The sequence below is a fragment of the Hyla sarda genome, chromosome 1, assembly GCF_029499605.1.
Source record: "Hyla sarda isolate aHylSar1 chromosome 1, aHylSar1.hap1, whole genome shotgun sequence".
Taxonomy (NCBI): domain Eukaryota; kingdom Metazoa; phylum Chordata; class Amphibia; order Anura; family Hylidae; genus Hyla; species Hyla sarda.
This window is the reverse complement of record NC_079189.1, coordinates 25804970-25828242: the sequence shown is the minus strand read 5'-3', so window position 1 is coordinate 25828242 and position 23273 is coordinate 25804970. Positions and strand designations below refer to the sequence as shown.

The window sequence follows — 23273 nt, the reverse complement described above, 5'->3', positions numbered from 1 at the left end:
TACGGGGGCCAGGCTCTCCGGCCAGATAGCGGGTGTCGACCCCCGCATGAAGCGGCGGCCGACACGCCCCCTCAATACATCTCAATGGCAGAGCCGGAGATTGCCGAAGGCAGCGCTTCGGCTCTGCCATAGAGTTGTATTGAGGGGGCGTGTTGGCCGCCGCTTCGTGCGGAGGTCGACACGCCCCCTTTCAGCGGGCTGTCGGGGCTCCGTACAGGAGATCGCAGGGGGCCCCAGCGGTCGGACCCCCCGCGATCTGCAACTTATCCCCTATCCTTAGGATAGGGGATAAGTTGTTCACCACTGGACTACTACTTTAAACCGCATACATTTTATTTATTTATTTATTTTTAACATGGGAGTCAATGGGAACAGTATGTGCGTACGGTTCCATCCGGTTTTCACCATACGGTTTTTGACTTTGCACAGTTTTATTTCTTGGAGTTTCAATCAAACAAGGGAAACTTTATTCAAAATGGAGTGAAAAGTTAAAAACATAAGTTTTTTTTCTTAAAGGGTACCTCTCATCAAAAAAACTTTTGATATATTATAGATTAATGTATGCAGAATAACTTTACAATTGCATGTTATTAAAAAATATGCTTCTTTCTATTTAATTTTCCACTTTGAAGAAATGACCACTAGGGGTCTCCCTACCAGTCCTGTCAGCAAGCATTTCAGACTCATGCTGGAGTCCTAAACACTACGAGCTGCCAGTCTGCTCTGTTCACAAAGGAGAACACTCAGAGCTGCCAGCCTGCTTTGTGCACAGCCTGTTTGGCTGTGAACAAAGCAGGCTGGCAGCTCTGAGTGTTTAGGACTCCAGCATGAGTCAGAAATGCTTGCTGACAGGACTGATAGGGAAAAATACAATAGAAAGAAGCATATTTTTCATTAACATGCTATTGGAAAGTTATTCAACATTCATTCATCTAAAATATATCAAAAGTTTATTTGATGAGAGGTACCCTTTAAAAAACGGATGCAACCGGACATCATTTTTCAAACCGTATACGGGTTGAAATTTGTACACACGTTTTGATACAGTTTAGTCAGGTTTTGAGGAATCCCTTTTTAATCCAAAAACCCGATACGGGAACTGTACTGCAAAAACGTGGTGTGAATGCAGCCTCAGACACACAAGTAAAACTCAATTTTAACATGCACTGGAGGCAGCTCCTCTTCTCAACTAAAACATTCCCAAATGAAACCAGAATTGTGTTTCACTGTGCGTCAGCAGAACCCGACATCCCACAAGCCCCCGCAACTTAAATGGGAACAGTTGACAGGGGGACAAGTGTTCATGACCCAAATGGAGGCGCTGACCAAAAAACTAATCAGAAACCAACGACCTACCTGTATCTTTATGGGCCAGGTGAAGTTGCTGACATAGACGAAGAAGGTGATGTTGGGATTGTTGTGGAAGTCGAACTTCTCATTGGAGAAGGTATCTTTACATTCCTTAATATTGGTCCTGGAGATGATGGGAATTTCTTCTCCCGCCTGGGTGCCCGCTGTTGGTGCCACGTGAGATATATAGGTTACAGTTTACCTCAATGTTGACATGATATGAAATTCTAAAACTTTCTAACATTCTCTGGTGTTTGAAACAAGTTTTGGTTGGTCTGGGTCTTAGTGCTGTGACCCCCACGGAGGAGCAGCATGAGCGAGGAGAAGGGCTTCACTCCCAGTCTCTGTTGAGCTTCTCTTGACGGCCGCATAGATACAAAGAGGCCACAGAATGGAGCTGGGTAGTGAAGTGCTTACGTGCGTGCGCGCTTCTCCCTGCTCAAGCTGCTGATCGGTGGGCAATCTCAGCCCTGAGACCCTGACCGATCAAAACGTTTGACATGTTCCTACGACACGTTAACAGTTTTTCTTTTATGACACTTTAAAGCGTACCTGTCATTTCAGGTGACTTCTCAGGATAAGCTGCCCTGTGTCTACATGAGAAGCAGCACTATTTAAAGGGGTACTCCGCTGCTCAGCATTTGGAACTGTTCCGAACGCTGGAGTCGGGAGCTCGTGACGTCATACCCCGCCCCCTCAATGCAAGTCTATGGGAGGGGGCGTGACAGCATTCGGCTCCAGCATTCGGAACAATTTGTTCCAAACGCCGAGAAGCGGAGTACCCCTTTAAAGGGGTACTCAGGGGAACTAAACCCATAGCTCATGCTTTCCTTCTTCCCCAACCTAAGTATTAGTGATCGACCGATATCGTTTTTTTTTAGGGCCGATACCGATAATCAGTGGAGGTTAGGGCCGATAGCAGATAATTTATAGAGATATTCCGGTATAAGTTATCGGCTATTTATCCCCCCTCGACACCGCTGCAGAGCAATGATTTAAAGCGGGCGCTTTAAATCAATGCACTGCAGTGGCTTTTGCGGTGCAATAGGCCGCCACCACCACCCGCTTCACTCCCCCTACCTGTCAGGGTGGTCCGGGCCATCCATCCATCCTTCCTGTAGTGTCCGGCGGCATTCCGGGTGGAGGGTGAACCGGTCTGGGCTGTCCTTCTTCTCCGGGGGTCCTCTTCTCCACTCCGGGCAGGCTCCGGCCTAGTATGATGCATAGACGCTGCTGCGCAGTGATGCCCGTGCGCAGCGACGCACCTAACGTCACGGTGTAGCGGCGTCTATGCATCGTACTAGGCCGGAGCCTGCCCGGAGTGGAGAAGAGGACCCCTGGAGAAGGACAGCCCGGACCGGTTCACCCTCCACCCGGAATGCCGCCGGACACTACAGGAAGGAAGGAGGGCCCGGACCACCCCCATTACGGGTAAGTTTAATTTTTTTTATTGACTCGGAGGGTGGGGGAGGGGCCCGACCGATATAGCAGTATGGGCAAAAATCCATACCGGTATACCGCCCAGCACTACGGTGGGGGGTGCGACGCGGTGGGTCGGGGGGAGGCGGTCGCGGTGCGGCGGGTCGGGGGGCGGGGGGTATGCGTCGCGGTGCGGTGGGGGCGGTGCGGGGGGCAGGGCATTATCGGCTTATCGGCAAGGTAATTGCCGATACCGATAATGCCCAAAATCGTGATTATCGGCCATACCGATAATCGGTCGATCCCTACTAAGTATTTGTCTAAATATCATTCATGATCTATATAGTGCAGTGTCCCTGCTAGGATGCGTTCACACGGCCGTCTGTCCCCATTTTATTTTTTTTTTATCCCAGTGTCGGTTCCGTTCTTGCAGGCTGTAAAAGGATTAAAAACGGTTTTAAAAAAATCCTATTCATGTCAATGGGATTTTTTTTTTTTTTTTTTTTTTTTTTTTTTTTACAATCCGTTTGTACCAGTCTGCACCCATTTCAGTTTTTTGACGGCAGAAAAAAACGGCACATGCCGTATTTTTTATCCCGTCAAAAAAATGGAAGACAAAACGGATAGAGTAAATTTAAACATTGAAGTCTACGGGCATTTCTTTTTCTTAAGTTCCCTGGAGTACCCCTTTAAGGACAATATATAAGTTATATATGATATCTTACAGCAGATTTCTGCTCTGCAGGCTTAATCCTTAATTTACAATTCTCCCAGAGCTGATTTTCAGAGTGTAATACAGTCTAACAGGATGAGGGGAGGGCAGAAGGAAAAAAAAGGAGAAGTTTCATATATTCAATGTTACTATTGATTTATGCAAAGTTTGTTCATATAAAATAAATTCGGCCTTTGCTAACTATAATGGTGCAAAGCTGGATTTGCATTAAAAGGAGTACTGCATTATTAGAAATGTGTTCACTATCTGATCGCGGGGGGTCCGATCAATGGGAACCCGGCATTGCAGCGGCTCTGCACAGCTAATGCGCCTGTTGACGATCTAACGGAGATTGACGAAAAGCCCCCTCCATCCAGCTCTATGGGAAAGGAGAGGAGGCACTAACCCTGCATCTTAGCCTCTCCCTTAGAGAGAGATGGAGGGGGAGTGTTAGCTGCCCCACACAATCAGACGCTTATGTCTAGGTCTGCAGATCTCACTCACTGAGTCCTTATAACTTATTTTCTAAGGAAGAACCCACAGCTGATCACTGCAGATCAAAAAACTAAACCCCCCCCAGACATTGGTCACTGTCAACAGGGAGAGTCACATGTCAATGTACACCTATACTGCACCTTATACATCTCACAGCTGAGGTCTATAATTTGATATTTTAATCTTGTAATTTAATCGAGACAACTATCAGGGCAACAGGGAGAAAGAGACTGGCCCTGCGTAGGGCTCATTCACATCACTGCTATAGGGAGAAAGACGGGAGAAGTGGAGAAAAACACAGCTGCATGTCCCATGTCTTTCTCCGCTCAACTCCCCTAAAAATAACAGACACCTGATGGACCCCATTCAAGTTAATGGGACATGACAATATCCGTTGTGCAAGGTTTCTATTCACTGACAAGCAGAGAAAGAAATGACACAAACACTGTATTTTATGAACCTGTACTTAGGATATGCTGGGAAGGCTTAAAGGGGTACTCCGCTGCTCAGTGTTTGGAACAAACTGTTCTGAACGCTGGAGCCGGGAGAACGTGATGTGATAGCCCCGCCCCCTTATGATGTCACGCCCCGCTCCCTTAATTCAAGTCTATGGGAGGGGGCGTGACAGCTGTCACGCCCCCTCCCATAGCCTTGCATTGAGGGGGCATGGCTGTGACGTCACAACCCCCGCCCCAAGCACCCAACGTTGTAGACGAACGTCGGGTGCTGCACAGAGATCAAGGGGGTGCCAGCTATGGGACCACCGCAGTCAGACATCTTATCCCCTATCCTTTGGATAGGGGATAAGATGTCTAGAGGCGGAGTACCCCTTTAAGGCTTGGCCTACATGGTGGTCAGAAATTACAGGTCCTTCCATTGCAGGGCCCAGGGCTCTAGGGGGGAGATTCGGGAATCCTCCCTGTAAAGCTTTGCTATGGGCTCTTGTCCCACACACAACAATAGGGATGCTATGCGGTGGATCACACAAACATGGCGGATGCTTATCAAGCTGCGTGATCCCATCATTACCTGCAAAGCTTGGTGCCCACGTTATATTCAGGTTGAAGTTCTTGGATGCATTGATGAACATGTCCAGGTCTCTGTTTTGCTGTAAGGGAGAAAGGAAAAAAAACATAAGAAAAGATAAAGCTCCCCATCCCAAAGACCACTTGCACTTGTAGGAATACCCTCAGCAGGCGAAGCACAATGATGGGGGGAGTAGTGTTTGATTGGCAGCTGCATACATGGTGGAATCTGAGCAACTGCTGGGTACAAGTGGGGCCCGGTGATATAGGACGTGAGGGGGGCACATACTTCCTGCACACAGGGAATATTACTACTGACCGAAAACTACTCTGCTTCCTACAGATACACAAAAACAATGGAGTATGTACTAGGAGGAGGGGGGTGGGGGGGGGGGAACAGGAAGACGCTCCCTTATGTACATTGTATACTCCTCCTATCATGTCTGGAACTTTCTGATATACTCAAGGCTAGTGGTTTCCAAACTGTGGACCTCCAGCTGTTGCAAAACTACAACTCCCAGCTTGCCCAGACAGCCAAAATGTTAGTGTACGAAATCTGCAATAAAAAATTTGTAGCAATTCTGCAGTGTGAGTGTGATTTATTTCTTTTTTTCAAAATTTCGAGAGCTCTGCTTGCTGTCAGTAAGCAAACAAATCTGTTTACTTCCAGAGCAGAGTTCCCCAACTAGGGTGCCTATAGCAGTTGCAAAACTACAACCCCCAGCATGTCTGGACAGGATCTATAGTAGCTATACACCTTCCCTCCTATCTGTATACTGCTGCTGATAACTATGGGATCAGGATATACACATCCCCTTCAGCTCTATCTGTATACTGCTGCTGCCATCTCTATGGGATCAGTATATTTAGTTGTTATACCCCTCGCCTCACAGATTTCTCTGTATACTGCTGCTATCTCTATAGGATCAGGATACATAGTAGTCATACACCTCCTCTCCCAGCTCTATCTGTATACTGCTGCTGTTATCTCTATGGGATCAGTATATATAGTAGTCATACACCTCCTCTCCCAGCTCTATCTGTATACTGCTGCTATCTCTATGGGATCAGGATATATAGTAGTCATACACCTCCTCTCCCAGCTCTATCTGTATACTGCTGCTATCTCTATGGGATCAGGATATATAGTAGTCATACACCTCCTCTCCCAGCTCTATCTCTATGGGATCAGGATATATAGTAGTTACACACCTCCTCTCCCAGCTCTATCTGTATACTGCTGCTATCTCTATGGGATCAGGATATATAGTAGTCATACACCTCCTCTCCCAGCTCTATCTATATACTGCTGCTATCTCTATGGGATCAGGATATATAGTAATTATACAACTCCCCATCCAGCTCTATCTGTATACTGCTGCTGTTATCTCTACGGGATCAGTATATAGAGTAGTCATACACCTCCCCTCCCAGCTCTATCTGTATACTGCTGCTGCTGCTGTCTCATGTATTCACACATGCCATTTTTCTAATTTTTTTTTTAGTAATTTCCAAAATTGCAGCAAGAGTGCTTACATTTTTTAACACATTAAAAAAAAAACATGAACAATAAGGAAATATTGGTATTTACTTTGTTGATCCTCTTTCACTGTTGTAAACCATTAAGAGAGAATGTAAATTTGTGAATTCATACTTTGTGCTTAAAGGGGTACTCCGGTGGAAAACACATTTTTTTATATCAACTGGTGCAAGAAAGTTAAACAGATTTGCTAATTACTTCTAATTAAAAAATCTTAATCCTTCCAGAGGAAGTTGTGTAGTTCTTTCCAGTCTGACCACAGTGCTCTCTGCTGACACCTCTGTCCATGTCCGGAGCAGGAGAGGTTTGCCATGGGGATTTGCTACTACTCTGGACAGTTCCCGACATGGACAGAGGTGTCAGCAGAGAGCACTGTGGTCAGACAGAAAGAACAACTCAACTTCAGCAGCTGATAAGTACTGGAAGGATTAAGATTTTTAAATAGAAGAAATTTACAAATCTGTTTAACTTTCTGGCACCAATTGATTTGAAATTTTTTTTCCCCACCGGAGTACCCCTTTACGTATTCTGCAGTGTTGTGACCAGAACAGGACAAAAGTAACTGACTCTGCAGCCTATGGGATAAGACAACCCCCCCCCCCCCCCCCCCCCTCCATAACCTGAATCTATCTGGCAGCAGGATCAGCGTCTTCAGGATGTATTTTCGGCTCAGACAACAGGGGATATTTTTAGACTCAGATTCAGTTGTGCAAAATTAGCAGATGGAGAAGAAAGCGGCACTAAGAATAGAAGACGCCGACACAAAGGAGAATGTATGCCGCAAATACGGAGAAGAGGAGGCGATAAGGTTCAAAACAGAGAACACAACTCAACAGAGGATCAGCGGACCTGCGGCTATAGAGGGCGGATCAGGATCAGCGGGGGATAAAAAGTTTTATATAAGGACGGCACCAAGTCATAACCATGGTTGGAAGGGCCCAGAGAAAAATCTATATTACAAGGGTTCGGGTGATACCGATTCCTCAGCTATCTATGGGTACACACCTTTCTACAAAGTTCTCTTCCCTCAAGCTAACAGAAGTGGCCCCAAAACAGAGACCCCTTTTATGAGGTCTAGACGTCCGACTAAGACACATGGAGTTGCCCTGATGGCAAAACACATTGAAGTCATTACTGAAACCTTCGTACAGTATCAGGCTAGGTTCACAACACGTCAGAGGCTACGTCCAGCGCAGAGAGGCACACTGGGAAAGCCCAATAGACCTCATTGACTTTAGTGTGGTCCCTTGATTTTCCCTGCTGATAATTTACCTAGATTTTAACATAAAAAAAAAAAACTATTAAATATATATATATATATATATATATATATATATATATATTTATAACGATCACAGAAAGAAGTAGTAATACCGGAGCAACTCACCCGGTATGGTGGAGGTAATTCAAACGAGGAACATCGCGGTCAGGCGAGAAAGCAGCGGGATGCTGAAGATGTTCCGGGGGGGGAAGTCAGACGTCAGGCCACAGCCGTGTCGCACCGTTTGGTGCTTCGTCAGGCCCCTCGCTGGGGCCTGACGAAGCACCAAGTGGTGCGATGCGGCTGTGGCCCGACGTCTGACTTACCCCCCTGAACATCCTCAGCATCCCGCTGCTTTCTCGCCTGACCGCGATGTTCCTCGTTTGAATTACCTCCACCATACCGGGTGAGTTGCTCCGGTATTACTGCTTCTTTCTGTGATCATTACTTTTACCTGTGCTATTGGCGTAGAGCACCACCCATAGGAGACTACATACCTGCCATATCAAACCACGTATCAGGAGTTTTCATTCAGAGACATATTGGGCTGTGCCGGAGCTGTCTTTTCTTCTGGGTTCACTATAAATATATATATATTTTGCTGGTGTGAACCTGTCCTGAGGGTATAATCATGCACCAGGCTTACAGATTTACATAAGTATTACCCCCAATTGTAATTTAAAGGGGTATTTCAGCTTCATACATCTTATCCCCTACCGAAACAATAGGGGATAAGATGTTTGATCGCCGGGGTCCCGCTGGCATCCGGTGCCAGGAGCTGCCTCCGAGACGGGGATGTGACTTCACGGTCACGGCCCCTCCATTCATGTCTATGGGAGGGGGCGATACGGCCACCACGCCCCCTCCCATAGAAATGAATGGAGGGGGTGTGGTGTCACTAGGAGGCGTGGCCGTGACGTCACATCCCCATTTCGGAGGCAGCGCTCGGCACAGAATACTGTGGGGCTGCAAAGAGATCGCGGGGGGGGCCCCAGCGGCAGGACCCCTGCGATCATACATCTTATCCCCTATCCTTTGGATAGGGGATAAGATGTATAAAGCCAGAATACCCCTTTAAGGCTGGGAACCAAATATTTTCTATCTGAAATAAGAACTTATTTGAGATGCAAAAATCTTGTAGTTGCCGCAGAAATTGTATGTAGATGGGGTTGTAAAAATGACAGCGGTTTCTTGGCAAGGGACCCACGCTCTGCGCCCTTTTGGCATGTGTGGGGGTTGTGGGCTGTGTTACGGATCGCGTTTACCATTTGACCGTACTATTTGCCTCGGGCCACCTTTTTGCTGATGGACACCAGCGTCGTTTCCTGGGATTGCATATCCCTCTCTTTGAAGACATTTGACCCTATTTGTTCCTGGTCGGAATCTCTATTGCTCCCTTCGGGGTCCCGAGGTTTATACTGTCTTATCTCCTCATATGTACAGTTGTTATGTTTTATTTTTAGTTTTATGAAAAATTTTTAAAGGGGTACTCCCGTGGAAAACTTTTTTTTTTTAAATCAACTGGTGCCAGAAAGTTAAACAGATTTGTAAATCACTTCTATTAAAAAAATCTTATTTCTTCCAGTATTTTTTAGGGGCTGTATACTAAAGAGAAATCAAAAAAAGAAATGTATTTCCTCTGATGTCATGACCACAGTGCTCTCTGCTGACCTCCGCTGTCCATTTTAGGAACTGTCCAGAGCAGGAAATCCCCATAGCAAACATATGCTGCTCTGGACAGTTACTAAAATGGACAGCAGAGATCAGCAGAGAGCACTGTGGTCGTGACATCAGAGGAAATACATTTCTTTTTTTGATTTCTCTTTAGTATACAGCCCCTAAAAAGTACTAACAGGATTAACATTTTTTAATAGAAGTGATTTACAAATCCGTTTAACTTTCTGGCACCAGTTGATTTAAAAAAAAAAAAGTTTTACACGGGAGTATCCCTTTAAGAAAAAAAAATATTTAACCCCTTAAGGACTAAGCCCTTTTTCCCCTTAAGGACTCAGCCATTTTTTGCAATTCTGACCACTGTCACTTTAAACATTAATAACTCTGATGCTTTTAGTTATCATTCTGATTCCGAGATTGTTTTTTCGTGACATATTCTACTTTAACATAGTGGTAAAATGTTATGGTAACTTGCATCCTTTCTTGGTGAAAAATCCCAAAATTTGATGAAAAATTTGAAAATTTTGCATTTTTCTAACTTTGAAGCTCTCTGCTTGTAAGGAAAATGGATATTCAAAATAAAAAAATTTTTTATTCACATATACAATATGTCTACTTTATGTTTTCATCATAAAATTGACGAGTTTTTACTTTTGGAAGACACCAGAGGGCTTCAAAGTTCAGCAGCAATTTTCCAATTTTTCACAAAATTTTGAAACTCGCTTTTTTTCAGGGACCAGTTCAGGTTTGAAGTGGATTTGAAGGGTCTTCATATTAGAAATACCCCATAAAAGACCCCATTATAAAAACTACACCCCCCAAAGTATTCAAAATGACATTCAATAAGTGTTTTAACCCTTTAGGTGTTTCACAGGAATAGCAGCAAAGTGAAGGAGAAAATTCACAATCTTCATTTTTTACACTCGCATGTTTTTGTAGACCCAATTTTTGAATTTTTGCAAGGGGTAAAAAGGAGAACATTTTTACTTGTATTTGAAACCCAATTTTTCTCGTTTAAGGACATACCTCATATGTCTATGTAAAGTGTTCGGCGGGCACAGTAGAGGGTTCAGAAGGGAAGGAGCGACAAATGGTTTTTGGGGGGCATGTCACATTTAGGAAGCCCCTATGGTGCCAGAACAGCAAAAAAAAAACACATGGCATACCATTTTGGAAACTAGACCCCTTGGGGAACATAACAAGGGGTAAAGTGAACCTTAATACCCCACAGGAGTTTCACAACTTTTGCATATGTAAAAAAAAAAAAAAAAAAAAAGTTACCTAAAATGCTTGGTTTACCAAAAAATTTACATTTTTACAAAGGGTTAAAGCAGAAAATACCACCCAAAATTTGAAGCCCAATTTCTCCCGATTCAGAAAACACCACATATGGGGGTGAAAAGTGCTCTGCTGGCGCACTACAGGTCTCAGAAGAGGAGGAGTCACATTTGGCTTTTTTGAAGGAAATTTTGCTCTGGGGGCATGCCGCATTTAGGAAGCCCCTATGGTGCCAGGACAGCAAAAAAAAAAAAAAAACACATGGCATCACATTTTGGAAACTAGACCCCTTGGGGAATGTAACAAGGGGTTAAGTGAACCTTAATACCCCACAGGTGTTTCACGACTTTTGCATATGTAAAAAAAATTTTTTTTTACCTACAATGCCTCTTTTCCCAAAAATTTTACATTTTTAAAAGGGTAAAAGCAGAAAATACCCCCCAAAATTTGTAACACAATTTCTCCCGAGTACGGCGATACCCCATATGTGACCCTAAAATGTTGCCTTGAAATACGACAGGGCTCCAAAGTGAGAGCGCCATGCGCATTTGAGGCCTAAATTAGGGACTTGCATAGGGGTGGACATAGGGGTATTCTACGCCAGTGATTCCCAAACAGGGTGCCTCCAGCTGTTGTAAAACTCCCAGCATGCCTGGACAGTCAGTGGCTATCTGGCAATACTGGGAGTTGTAGTTTTGCAACCGCTGGAGGCTCCGTTTTGGAAACAGTGGCGTACCAGACGTTTTTCATTTTTATTGGGGAGGGGAGGGGGGTTGTATAGGGGTATGTGTATACGTAGTGTTTTTTACTTTTTATTTTGTGTTAGTGTAGTGTTTTTAGGGTACAATCGCATGGGCGGGGGTTCACAGTAGTTTCTCGCTGGCAGTTAGAGCTGCGGCAGAAAATTTGCCGCAGCTCAAACTTGCAGCCGGATACTTGCTGTAATCCTCCGCCCATGTGAGTGTACCCTGTACGTTCACATTGGGGGGGGGGGGGGGGGGGGGGGGGGAACATCCAGCTGTTGCAAAACTACAACTCCCAGCATGTACGGTCTATCAGTGAATGCTGGGAGTTGTAGTTTTGCAACAGCTGGAGGCACACAGGTTGTGAAACACCGAGTTTGGTAACAAACTCAGTGTTTTGCAACCAGTGTGCCTTCAGCTGTTGCAAAAGCTACAACCCCCAGCATGTACGGACAGCGGAAGGGCATGCTGGGTCTTGTAGTTATGCAACAGCTGGAGGCATACTACTTTGGCTGGGGATGCTGGGGACTGTAGTTATGCAACAGCTGGAGACACACTGGTTTGCTACATAACTCAGTGTGCCTTCAGCTGTTGCAAAACTACAACTCCCAGCAGTCACCGACAGCCAACGGGCATGCTGGGAGTTGTAGTTATGCAACCACCAGATGCACCACTACAACTCCCAGCATGCACTTTAGCTGATTGTGCAAGCTGGGAGTTGTAGTTACACAACAGCTGAAGGTACACTTTTCCATAGAAAAAATGTGCCTCCAGCTGTTGCATAACTACAGCTCCCAGCATGCCCTTTTTGCATGCTGGGAGCTGTTGCTAAGCAACAGCAGGAGGCTGTCACTCACCTCCAACGATCCTCGCCGCACAGGTCAGTCCCTCGTTGTCGTCGCCACCGCGGCCGTCGCTCCTGGGGCCCCGATCCCAACATTGACGCCGGGGATCGGGGTCCCCAGCACCTGGGGTGCATGTCCCGCACCCGCTCACGTCCTCCGGAAGAGGGGCAGGGCGGAGCGGGTTGCGGGAGTGACACCCGCAGCAGGCGCCCTGATTGGTCGGCCGGTAATCCGAACGACGAATCAGGGCGATCGTGAGGTGGCACCAGTGCCACCTCACCCCTGCAGGCTCTGTAATTCCGGGTCACTGGAGACCCGATTGACCCGGAATCTGCCGCAGATCGCTGGACTGAATTGTCCAGCGATCTGCGGCCATCGCCGACATGGGGGGGCATAATGACCCCCCTGAGCCATATGCCCCGATGCCTGCTGAACGATTTCAGCAGGCATCGGGCACCGGCTCCCCTCCAGCTAGCGGCGGGGGGCCGGGATTTGACAGGACGTACTCAAACGTCCTGAGTCCTTAAGGACTCGGAAAAGGGGCCGTTTGAGTACGTCCTGCGTCCTTAAGGGGTTAAAAAACACTCCATTCCCATGTACAGAGGACGTAAAGTATCCTTAGATGTGATGTGGAGTTTGGCGCAGAATCCACACCATAACCTGCATCACGATCGACTTGTGTGATCAAGGCCCTAAATGCTTATAGTCAGGTATGGAAGACTGTGGGCCATTCAGTGGAGATCCCTATGATCAGTAGAACGAGCAGGAAGAAGCAGGCAGTACGGCTCTTCACTCTCTGGATAGAAAGACTTATAATGGGGCCACAGGATTGTGATCACTGCAAGCTGGGGAGTGAAGCGCTCTACTGAGTGCTTCTCCCTGCTCGTACTACTGATTGTAGGGGGTCTCAGCACTGGGACCCCAACTGATCAAAAAACTTTTGACACGTCAGAGACCTGGGAAAGGTGTTGAAGTGACAAAGACTCATCTACCGTCATCTCATAATACACTATGAAGCCTCCCCCGTGGTGGCACCTAAAATCAATTTTGGGTCACTATTTCTTTCAGGGGCGAGGTAATTGCATCTCTCGCAATTATTCCTGCCCCAAGATCCTCGTTACACCACAATGTTACGAAATTCAGTTTTCATTTTTGACTTTAGCAGTGATCAGATAAATACTGCTCATAGGATGATCTCAGAAAGGACACAAAAGCCGAAAATATTATAATGAAAATCTTTGCAGCTTTATCTTGAAGAAAGAGGATTGCTCGATTGAGACGCTCACCTCCTCGGGGGTGGCCACAAAGTTGATGGCGGTGTAGTATCGGTCGTCCTCTTGCGACAGGCTGAAGGTGAACTGGTAGTCGATCAGCAGGGTATCTGCACAAGAAACAGCCCGTGATAAGGACAGGGTGAAAATATTACGGCCTCTACACCAGTGTTTTCAAACCAGAGTGCCTCCAGCTGTTGCAAAACTACAATTCCCAGCATGCCCGGACAGCCTTAGGCTGTCCGGGCATGCTGGGAGTTGTAGTTTAGCAACAGCGGAAACAATGCTTAACCTAATCCACCTACTAGCGCAGTATTTCTATGTATGGAACAAAATTCTGTTAATCCAGAATATACAGGATGCAAGTTGAGGCAAAAAGTTAAATATATTTATTATTATTTTATTTCACAAAAACACTAGGAAAACATTTATGTTATTGTGTGCAGTACCCTCTGTCAGCCTGCAGGGGCCACTATTGCACTAGTTACAGCAAAGGAAGAGCAAAAAACACAAAGGTAATCTTGACCCAAAGTGTAATGTACCCCCATACAGAATATATCCTACTATATAATGTACTGTACCCCCGATAATACAGAATTTACAGTGGGGTTCAAAAGTTTGGGCACCCCAGGTAAAGATTTGTATTAATGTGCATAAAGAAGCCAAGGAAAGATGGAACAATCTCCAAAAGGCATCAAATTACAGATTAGACATTCTTATAATATGTCAACAAAAGTCAGATTTTATTTCCATCATTTACACTTTCAAAATAACAAAAAACAAAAAAATGGCATCTGCAAAAGTTTAGGCACCCTGCAGAGTTAATATCTTGTACTGCCCCCTTTGGCAAGTATCAAGGCTTGTAAACACTTTTTGTAGCCAGCCAAGAGTCTTTCAATTTTTGTTTGAGGTATCTTTGCCCATTCTTCCTTACAAAAGTCTTCCAGTTCTTTGAGATTTCTGGGCTGTGTCACGCACTGCTCTATTAAGGTCTATCCATAGGTTTTCAATTATGTTGAGGTCAGGAGATTGTGAAGACCATGTGAAAACCTTCAGTTTACGCCTCTTGATGTAATCCCCCGTGGATTTCGAGGTGTGTTTAGGATCATTATCCATTTGTAGAAGCCATCCTCTCTTTAACTTCAGCTTTTTCCCAGATGGCATCAAGTTAGCATCCAAAATTTGCTGAAATTTTATTGAATCCATTTTTCCTTCTACTCGTGAGATGTTCCCTGTACCACTGGCTGCAATACAATCCCAAAGCATGATTGATCCACCCCCATGCTTAACAGTTGGACAGAGGTTCTTTTCATTAAATTCTGTTCCCCTTCTTCTCCAAACGTACCTTTGCTCATTCTGGCCAAAAAGTAAAATTTTAACCTAATCGGTCCACAGAACTTTCTTCCAAAATGCATCAGGCTTGTCTATATGTTCTTTTGCAAAGTTCAAACGCTGATTTTTGTGGTGAGGACGTAGAAGAGGTTTTCTTCTGATGACTCTTCCATGAAGACCATATTTGTATAAGTACCTCTTTATAGTGGAATAGTGAACCACAACTCCAGTGTCTGCCAGATCTTTCTGGAGGGATTGTGCAGTCAAACGTAGGTTTTGAATTGTTTTTTTCACAATCTTGAGAGCTGTTCTGTCTGATATTTTTCTTGGTCTTCCAGATTTTGCTTTAACTTCCACTGTTCCTGATGACTGCCATTTCTTAATTACATTCTGAACAGAGGATATTGACATCTGAAAATGTTTTGCTATCTTTTTATAGCCTTCTCCAGCTTTGTGAGCGTCAACTATTTTCAGTTTCAGATTTCTCGTCAACTGCTTAGAAGAACCCATGGTGCTGATTGTTGGGGCAAGATCAGATGAGTCTGAGCATTTAAAACCTTTGAGATTGACATCACCTGGTCTTCAGGATGATGATTGAGAACAATCCATGACACTGGAAGGTCTCAGCTTTGCAAAGGGGGCAGTACAAGATTAACTCTGCAGGGTGCCCAAACTTTTGCAGACTCCATTTTTTTGTTTTCTGTTATTTTGAAAGTGTAAATGATGGAAATAAAATCTAACTTTTGTTGACATATTATAAGAATGTCTAATCTGTAATTTGATGCCTTTTGGAGATTTTTCCATCTTTCCTTGGCTTCTTTATGCACATTCATACAAATTTTTACCTGGGGTGCCAAAACTTTTGATCCCCACTGTATCCTCCTATATAATGTACTGTAGCCCCAATCATACATATCTCCTCCTATATAATGTACTGTACCCCCGATCATACAGAATCTGCTGCACTCACAGTAACATGTTCCTTTCAGCGGGTTCCCCTGATATCGATTTTCAACTTCGCACCTACAAATAACAAAAAGACACCAGATAAATTGAAGTTTTTTTTTTTTTAATTCTAATTAGATTCAGTTACCCGAAACACAGTTTTGTACTGCTGTGAGATTGCAGATGCAGCAGAACTGAGTTTGTCACTTTCATTAGCCAGGTTCAGACTACAGAAAGCATTATGACCTCCTTCTAATCTTCTATATCCAGCAGTACAGACACATAGGCTTACTGTAGTATGCAGGTCATACAAAAACTTGGCTAAAACTTCCTGTTCTGCACAGAAGGTTTCCCCAGTAATGCATTTCTTCATGGCACAGTCAAGGAGTACAGTGTAAGGCGACACCAACACAGATAGCTGGGGATCAACCACCATTCACAGCAGAGACCTCTGAAGAAGTCACAGAGAATGATCAGTAGTGTTTCCAATTAGTCTGAATGGGACAGATTCAGTCTGTTGTTGTGTATGTCAATGGGTCCTGCTGTATTTTCCAAGAAAATTTAAGTATCAGATTTTTTAGGGACCAGTTTTGTTCTTAAGTGTATTTAACCCTTTATCGACCTCGACGTAAATGTACTTCCTGGTGCGGCGGTACAAAGCACACCACGATGTACATTTACGTCCTGTGTATGACCGCGAGCATCGGAGCTGCGCTCGCTTCATTCACGGCAGGTTCTGGCTGCTAGCAGCAGCCAGGGACCCGCCGGTAATGGCAGACATACGCGATCGCACAGATGTCCGCCATTAACCCCTCAGATGCCGTGATCAGTACAGATCACGGCATCTGCGGCATCGCACATGTTAAAGTAAATGATCGGATCGCCCGCAGCGCTGCCGCGGGATCCGTTCATCTGTAATGGTGGGCAGAGGTCCCCTCACCTGCCTCCGTCCGTCTCCTACTCTGGTCTGAGATCGAGCAAACCAGAGCAGAAGATGACTGATAATACTGATCAGTGGTATGTCCCATGCATAGCACTGAACAGTATTAGCAATCAAATGATTGCTATAGATAGTCCCCTATGTGGACACAAAAAGTGTAAAAAATAAATAAAGTAAATAAATCCCCTCCCCCAATAAAAATTGTCAGTTTTTGCCAATTTACCCCCAAAAAGCGTTCAAATTATTATTATTTTTTATAAACATATTTGGTATCGCCGGGTGCGTAAATGTCCGAACTATTAAAATTTGTTAATGATCCAAAAATTTTGCATTTTAGTCACATTTTATTCCCCAAATTTTTTTTTAAAAAAATGATCTAAAAGTTTTATATATGCAAATGTGGTATCCAAAAAAATGAACCCTCATACTGCCCTATATACAGAAAAATGGAAGTTATAGGTCGTCAAAATAGGGCGATTTGAGATTACTGATTTTGTACAAAAAGTTCGTTTTTTTTTTAAGCGGTACAAAAATATAAAAATATATGGGTATCATTTTTAATCGTATTGACCCACAGAATAAAGAACACGTCATTTTTACCCTAAAGTGTACAGTGTGAAAACGAAACCCTCCAAAATGTGCAAAATTGTGGTTTTCACTTCAATTTCCTGCCTAAAATTTTTTTTGGGGGGGGTTTGCCGTACATTTTATGGTTAAATGAGAGGTTTCATTACAAAGTACAATTGGTCACGTAAAAAACAAGCCCTTATATGGGTCTGTAGATGGAAATATAAAAGAGTTATGGATTTTAGAATGTGAGGAGGAAAAACGAAAACGCTAAAATAAAATTGGCCTTTCAAGGTTAAAATGGGCTTGGTCCTTAAGGGGTTAAGGTGCATGTATGTTAGAAATCTCCAGTACCTTAGTATCAAAGCTAATTAAGTATATGTAAATAAAGTGGCCACGACCAGAAATCCAGCCAGGATGGATTTATTTTGCAATTATCGTGTCGCAGTCACTTGCAGGTCCCAATGCGACCTCCTATTTGCTTAAATTAACCGCGATGCAGTACAATATAGGAAGTGCACCCCAGTGATCGTCATCCATGCAACCTGTGTCACGGCCAAAGTCATTGAGTAGCAACTAGCTTAAAAGAGTTAACTGGCATTAGAAAAACAGAGCCAATTTCTTCCAAAAATAGCATTGCACCTGTCCAGGTTGCGTGCAGTATTACAACTTGGCTCCATTCCCTTCAATTAAACTAAACTGGAATAGTACAAACAAACTGGGGACAGGTGTGGCACTGTTTCTGGAAGAGAGCAGCTACCTAGTTAACCCTTGAGCTTTTCCGTTTTTGACCTTCGTTTATTCCTCCTCACATTTTAGAAATCATATCCTTTCAATTTTGCACCTACAGACCCTTATTTTTATTTACAGGCTTATTTTTTGCGCCACCTATTCTACTTTGTAATGGCGTCAGTCATTTTACCAAAAAATTTACGGCGAGACCCAAAAATAAATTTATAATAATTGTGCGACAAAAACAAACAAACACCATTTTGTTACTTTTGGAGGCTTCCGTTTCTACTCATTTCTACATTTTGTAGGTCCATATGATTAAAATGATGCCCAATTTATATAGGTTTGATTTTATTTTACTTCAGAAAAAATCTCTACAAGCAGGAAAATTTATACATTTAAAATTGCCATTTTCTGACCCTTATAACATTTAAATTTTTTTCGTACGGGGCGGTATGCGAGCTCGTTTGTTGCGGTGTGATCTGACGTTTTAATCGGTACCATTTTATTTTGATCAGACTTTTTGATCGCTTAAAAATTTTTTTATGGTGTGAAAAGTGACCAAAAAGACGCTATTTTCAACTTTGGAATTTTTTTGCGCGTACGCCATTCACCGTGCGGTTTATTTTACAACATATTTTTATAGTTCAGACATTTACGCACGTGGCGATACCATATGTTTATTTTTATATGTCTATATATTTTTTATATGGAATTTGGGAAAAGGGGGGTGATTTAAACTTTTAATAATGGAAGGGGTTAATATGTGTGTTTAGAAAAAAAAAAAAAGTTTTAACACTTTTAGTCCCCTTAGGGCAGGGGTCGGCAACCCGCGGCTCTTTTACTCCTTTGCCGCGGCTCGGTCACCCTCATTCCGGGACAATGCAGTGTCCCGGAATGATCTGAGCCCATGAGCCGCCGTTGGTTTACTTACCTGCCGTGGAGCCATCGGAGCAGGGTCTCTTCTTCCAGGGCCGCGCGGACCCTCTCTGTCATGTGACAATGTAACGTCACATGACAGTGACATCGCCGGCCTGCTCCCCAGTCGAGGAGAGGAAGACGCCACGTGAGGAGCTGGTGAGTATGTAAAGTACATTACTCACTTGACAGCGGTGCGTTAATCCCTCACTCCGCGGCAGCGTTAATGCTGCCGCAGGGTGAGGGGTTAACGCTATCGCTGCCATGGGGTGAGGGGTAACTTAACCCCTCGCCCCATGGCAGCGGCAGCGTTATCGCTGCCGCGGGGTGAGAGGTTAATGCTGCCGCTGCCACGGGGTGAGAGGTTAAGTTACCCCCTCACCCCATGGAAGCGGTAGCGTTAACCCCTCACCCCGCGGCAGCATTAATCCCCCTCTCCCCAGCCCACCCCAGGCCTGAGCCCCAAAAAAGCCCACCCCAGGCCTGAGCCCCAAAAAAGCCCACCCCAGGCCTGGGCCCCAAAAAAGCCCACCCCAGGCCTGGGCCCCAAAAAAGCCCACCCCAGGCCTGGGCCCCAAAAAAGCCCACCCCAAAAATATATTTTACATTGTTAAGTGAAAGTCCTTTTTTTCTTCAGATTGACAGCTGACTGCACGATCCTGTATATATAGCATTAAGGTAAGAAACAATATATGCAGTGTTATATTTGTTTTAAATGTCGCAATGGTTTTGCGGCTCCCAGTTTTTTGTTTTTTCTTCGGAAACGGGTCCAAGTGGCTCTTTTTGTCTTAAAGGTTGCAGACGCCTGTTTAGGGGACTTTTAGGAGGAATCATTAGATTCATTATACAGATCAATGTGTGCTCTGCGCTCAATTGATAAAGCCTGGCCCTGGCGGAGTTGGCACAGGACATGAGGTAAGCTGCGGGGGGCAATCCACCCCACTGGACCACCAGGAATGGTATACAGGCACCTTTAGATGCTGCTGTCAACTTCGACAGCGGCAGTATAAAGGGTTAATAGCCGGACGCGGCAATCGCCGCATCTCAGCTATTAACGCTGGCCCCCAGCTACAGGAAGCCGGCCGGTATGACGCGGGCTCGAGTCGGGAGCCCGCGTCATACCCCGTTAACGGGCATTGGACGAGCATAGACTCGGGTTAAATCCCTTTTATTTATTTTTTTTTGTTAACACTTTTTTGCAATGTTATAGCCCCCATAGGGGACTATAACATGCAATACATTGAATGCATACACTGATCAATGCTATGCCATAACATTGCATTGATGAGTTATCGGTGGTCGATTGCTCAAGCTTGGATCTCAGGCTTGGAGCAATCGATCGCCGATCGGACGCAGTGGAGGCAGGTTAAGGGACCCTCTCCGCTTGTGTCCTAGCTGATCGGTACACCGTGGAGGTCCCAATCAGCCCGACTGAGCTGTTAGGAATGCTGGTCTGACCAGAGCATGAACAAATCCCCATAGCACACATATCCTGCTCTGGACAGTTCCTGACATGGACAGAGGTGTCAGCAGAGAGCACTGTGGTCATACAGAAAAGAAATTCAAAAAGAAAAGTACTTCCAGCATGCAGAAGCTGATGAGTACTGGAAGGATAAAACATTTTTAATAGATGTAATTTACAAATCTGTTTAACTTTCTGGCACCAGTTAATTAAAAAATATATATATATGTTTTCTACCGGAGTACCCCTTTAAGGTACAGTGTCTGTGGCACCCTGGCCTTAGCATAGTGCAGTTTTGCCAACCAGGGTGCCCCCAGCTGTTTCAAAACTACAACTCCCAGCATGCCCAGACAGCCGTTAACTGTCCGGGCATTCTGGGATTTGGAGTTTTGCAACAGCTGGAGGCACCCTGGTTGGAAGATACTGGCATAGTGAGTGGTGTAATCTCTCTGACTTACAGCTGACACTCTTCTCCTTTAATCCCCTTGGTGGTACAAAAGCACTTGCCGCTGTTCGTGTTGCACATCGAGGCGTGTCCATTACATTTGCAGGCTGTTGATAAAACATTGCAAGTTAGACCAGAGCAATGGAAAACACTAGAGATGAGCGAACTTACAGTAAATTGATTCGTCACAAACTTCTCGGCTCGGCAGTCGATGACTTATCCTGCGTAAATTAGTTCAGCCTTCAGGTGCTCCCGGTGGGCTGGAAAAGGTGGATACAGTCCTAGGAAAGAGTCTCCTAGGACTGTATCCACCTTTTCCAGCCCACGGGAGCACCTGAAAGCTGAACTAATTTATGCAGGAAAAGTCATCAACTGCCGAGCCGAGAAGTTCGTGACGAATCAAATTTACTGTAAATTCGCTCATCTCTAGAAAACACGGCCATCGTACATACAGGGGTCAGTGTAAGGTGCTACATACGCTGGCAGGATCCCCCGTTGGTCGGGTCCCCGTAGTAGCCGGAGATACAGGTGTCGCAGTTCTTGCCGGTGGTCAGGTCTTGACACTTCTCACAGGTACTTTCGTTGATGCATTTGCTGTGTCCATTACACTGGCAGGCTGCAAAAAGGAGACATAGGCAACGTCATCATATGATGGAAACAACAAGCAGGAGCTGGTTTAACACTTACAGGACATCACAGCACTTCAGCTGCATCAGACAACTGACCTGATGTATAGAGCACAAACATCTCCATGCATAAGGGTCTCCAAATTGTGGCCCTCTTGCTAATGTAAAATTAAAACTACCAGGATCCTCTGACAGCCAATAGCTGTCCTATGTGCTACCATCATTAGTTCAGTGTGTCCCAACCAGGGTGCCTCCAGCTGTTGCAAAACTACAACTCCCAGCATGCCCGGACAGCCGAAGGCTGTCCGGACATGCTGGGAGTTGTAGTTTTGCAACAGCTGGAGGCACCCTGGTTGGAAAACACTGCATTAGTTGCAGAAGTTGTTTAACATATGCATAATATCTATCTATAGCTAATACATAAACCGGTTACTTTACTAATAACACCTATACATGAGTACATTTTCCACTAACTCAACATTTTTGTGCCCACTGGAGGGCACTCGCTCTTAAGGACGCAGCGATTTTAAAAATTTTTCACCATAACGCTTGCAGTTTCCCCACCAACAGACCCATATGAGGGATTGTTTGTTGCGCCACCAATTGTACTTTGTAATAATATCACTAATTTTACCAGAAGATCTACAGCAAATTATATATATATATATATATATATATATATATATATATATATATATTTTTTTTTTTTTTTTGTGAGGAAAAATAAAAACACAATTTTGTAACTTTACAGGGGCTCTTTTCTGCACAGTGCACTTTTTGGTCAAAATTACATATCTTTATTCTGTAGGTTCACATGATTACGAGAATACCCAAATGTTATAGGTTTTGTTTTATTATACTACTTTCAAAAAAAAAAAAGAAAAGAAAAATAAACTTTGTATGAAAATTTGTGTGCTTAACACCTTAACCTTTACAATTTTGCACCTAAAAATCCATATGATGGCTTATTGTTTGCACCACCAATTCTACTTTGTAATGACATTAGTCATTTTACCCAAAAATCTACGGCGAAACGGGAAAAAAAATCATTGTGCGACAAAATTGGAAAAAAACACACCATTTTGTAACTTTTGAGGGCTTCTGTTTCTACACAGTACATTTTTTGGTAAAAATGACACCTTATCTTTATTCTGTAGGTCCATACGATTAAAATGATCCCCTACTTATATAGGTTTGATTTTGTCGTACTTCTGGAAAAAATCATAACTACATGCAGGAAAATTAATACGTTTAAAATTGTCATCTTCTGACCCCTATAACTTTTTTATTTTTCCGCATATGGGGCGGTATGAGGGCTCATTTTTTGTGCCGTGATCAGAAGTGTGTATCGGTACCATTTTTGCATTGATAGGACTTTTTGATCGCTTTTTATTAATTTTTTAATGATATAAAGTGTGACCAAAAATAAGCTTTTTTGGACTTAGGAATTTTTTTTGCGCATATGCCATTGACCGTGCAGTTTATTAAACAATATATTTTTATAATTCGGACATTTCCGCATGCGGCGATAATATGTCTATTTTTAATTACACCTTTTTTTTTTAATGGGAAAAGGGGGGTGATTCAAATTTATTAGGGAAGGGGTTAAATGATCTTAACCCCTTAAGGACTCAGCCCATTTTGGCCTTAAGGACAATTTAATTTTTACGTTTTCATTTTTTCCTCCTCGCCT

At 44.2% G+C, this 23273-nt stretch overlaps 1 protein-coding gene across 1 annotated transcript in view; it reads right to left on the bottom strand.

Annotated features, from left to right (window-relative positions):
- ATRN (attractin) overlaps positions 1–23273 on the bottom strand; it is a 236352-nt gene that overhangs the window by 74170 nt on the left and 138909 nt on the right. The window contains exons 20-25 of the mRNA XM_056553301.1: positions 21433–21570; positions 20968–21061; positions 15916–15968; positions 13629–13723; positions 5006–5084; positions 1357–1514 (exon numbers count right to left, since the gene is read on the bottom strand). Coding sequence (XP_056409276.1) covers positions 1357–1514; positions 5006–5084; positions 13629–13723; positions 15916–15968; positions 20968–21061; positions 21433–21570 — 617 coding nt within the window. The remainder of the gene's footprint in view (positions 1–1356; positions 1515–5005; positions 5085–13628; positions 13724–15915; positions 15969–20967; positions 21062–21432; positions 21571–23273) is intronic.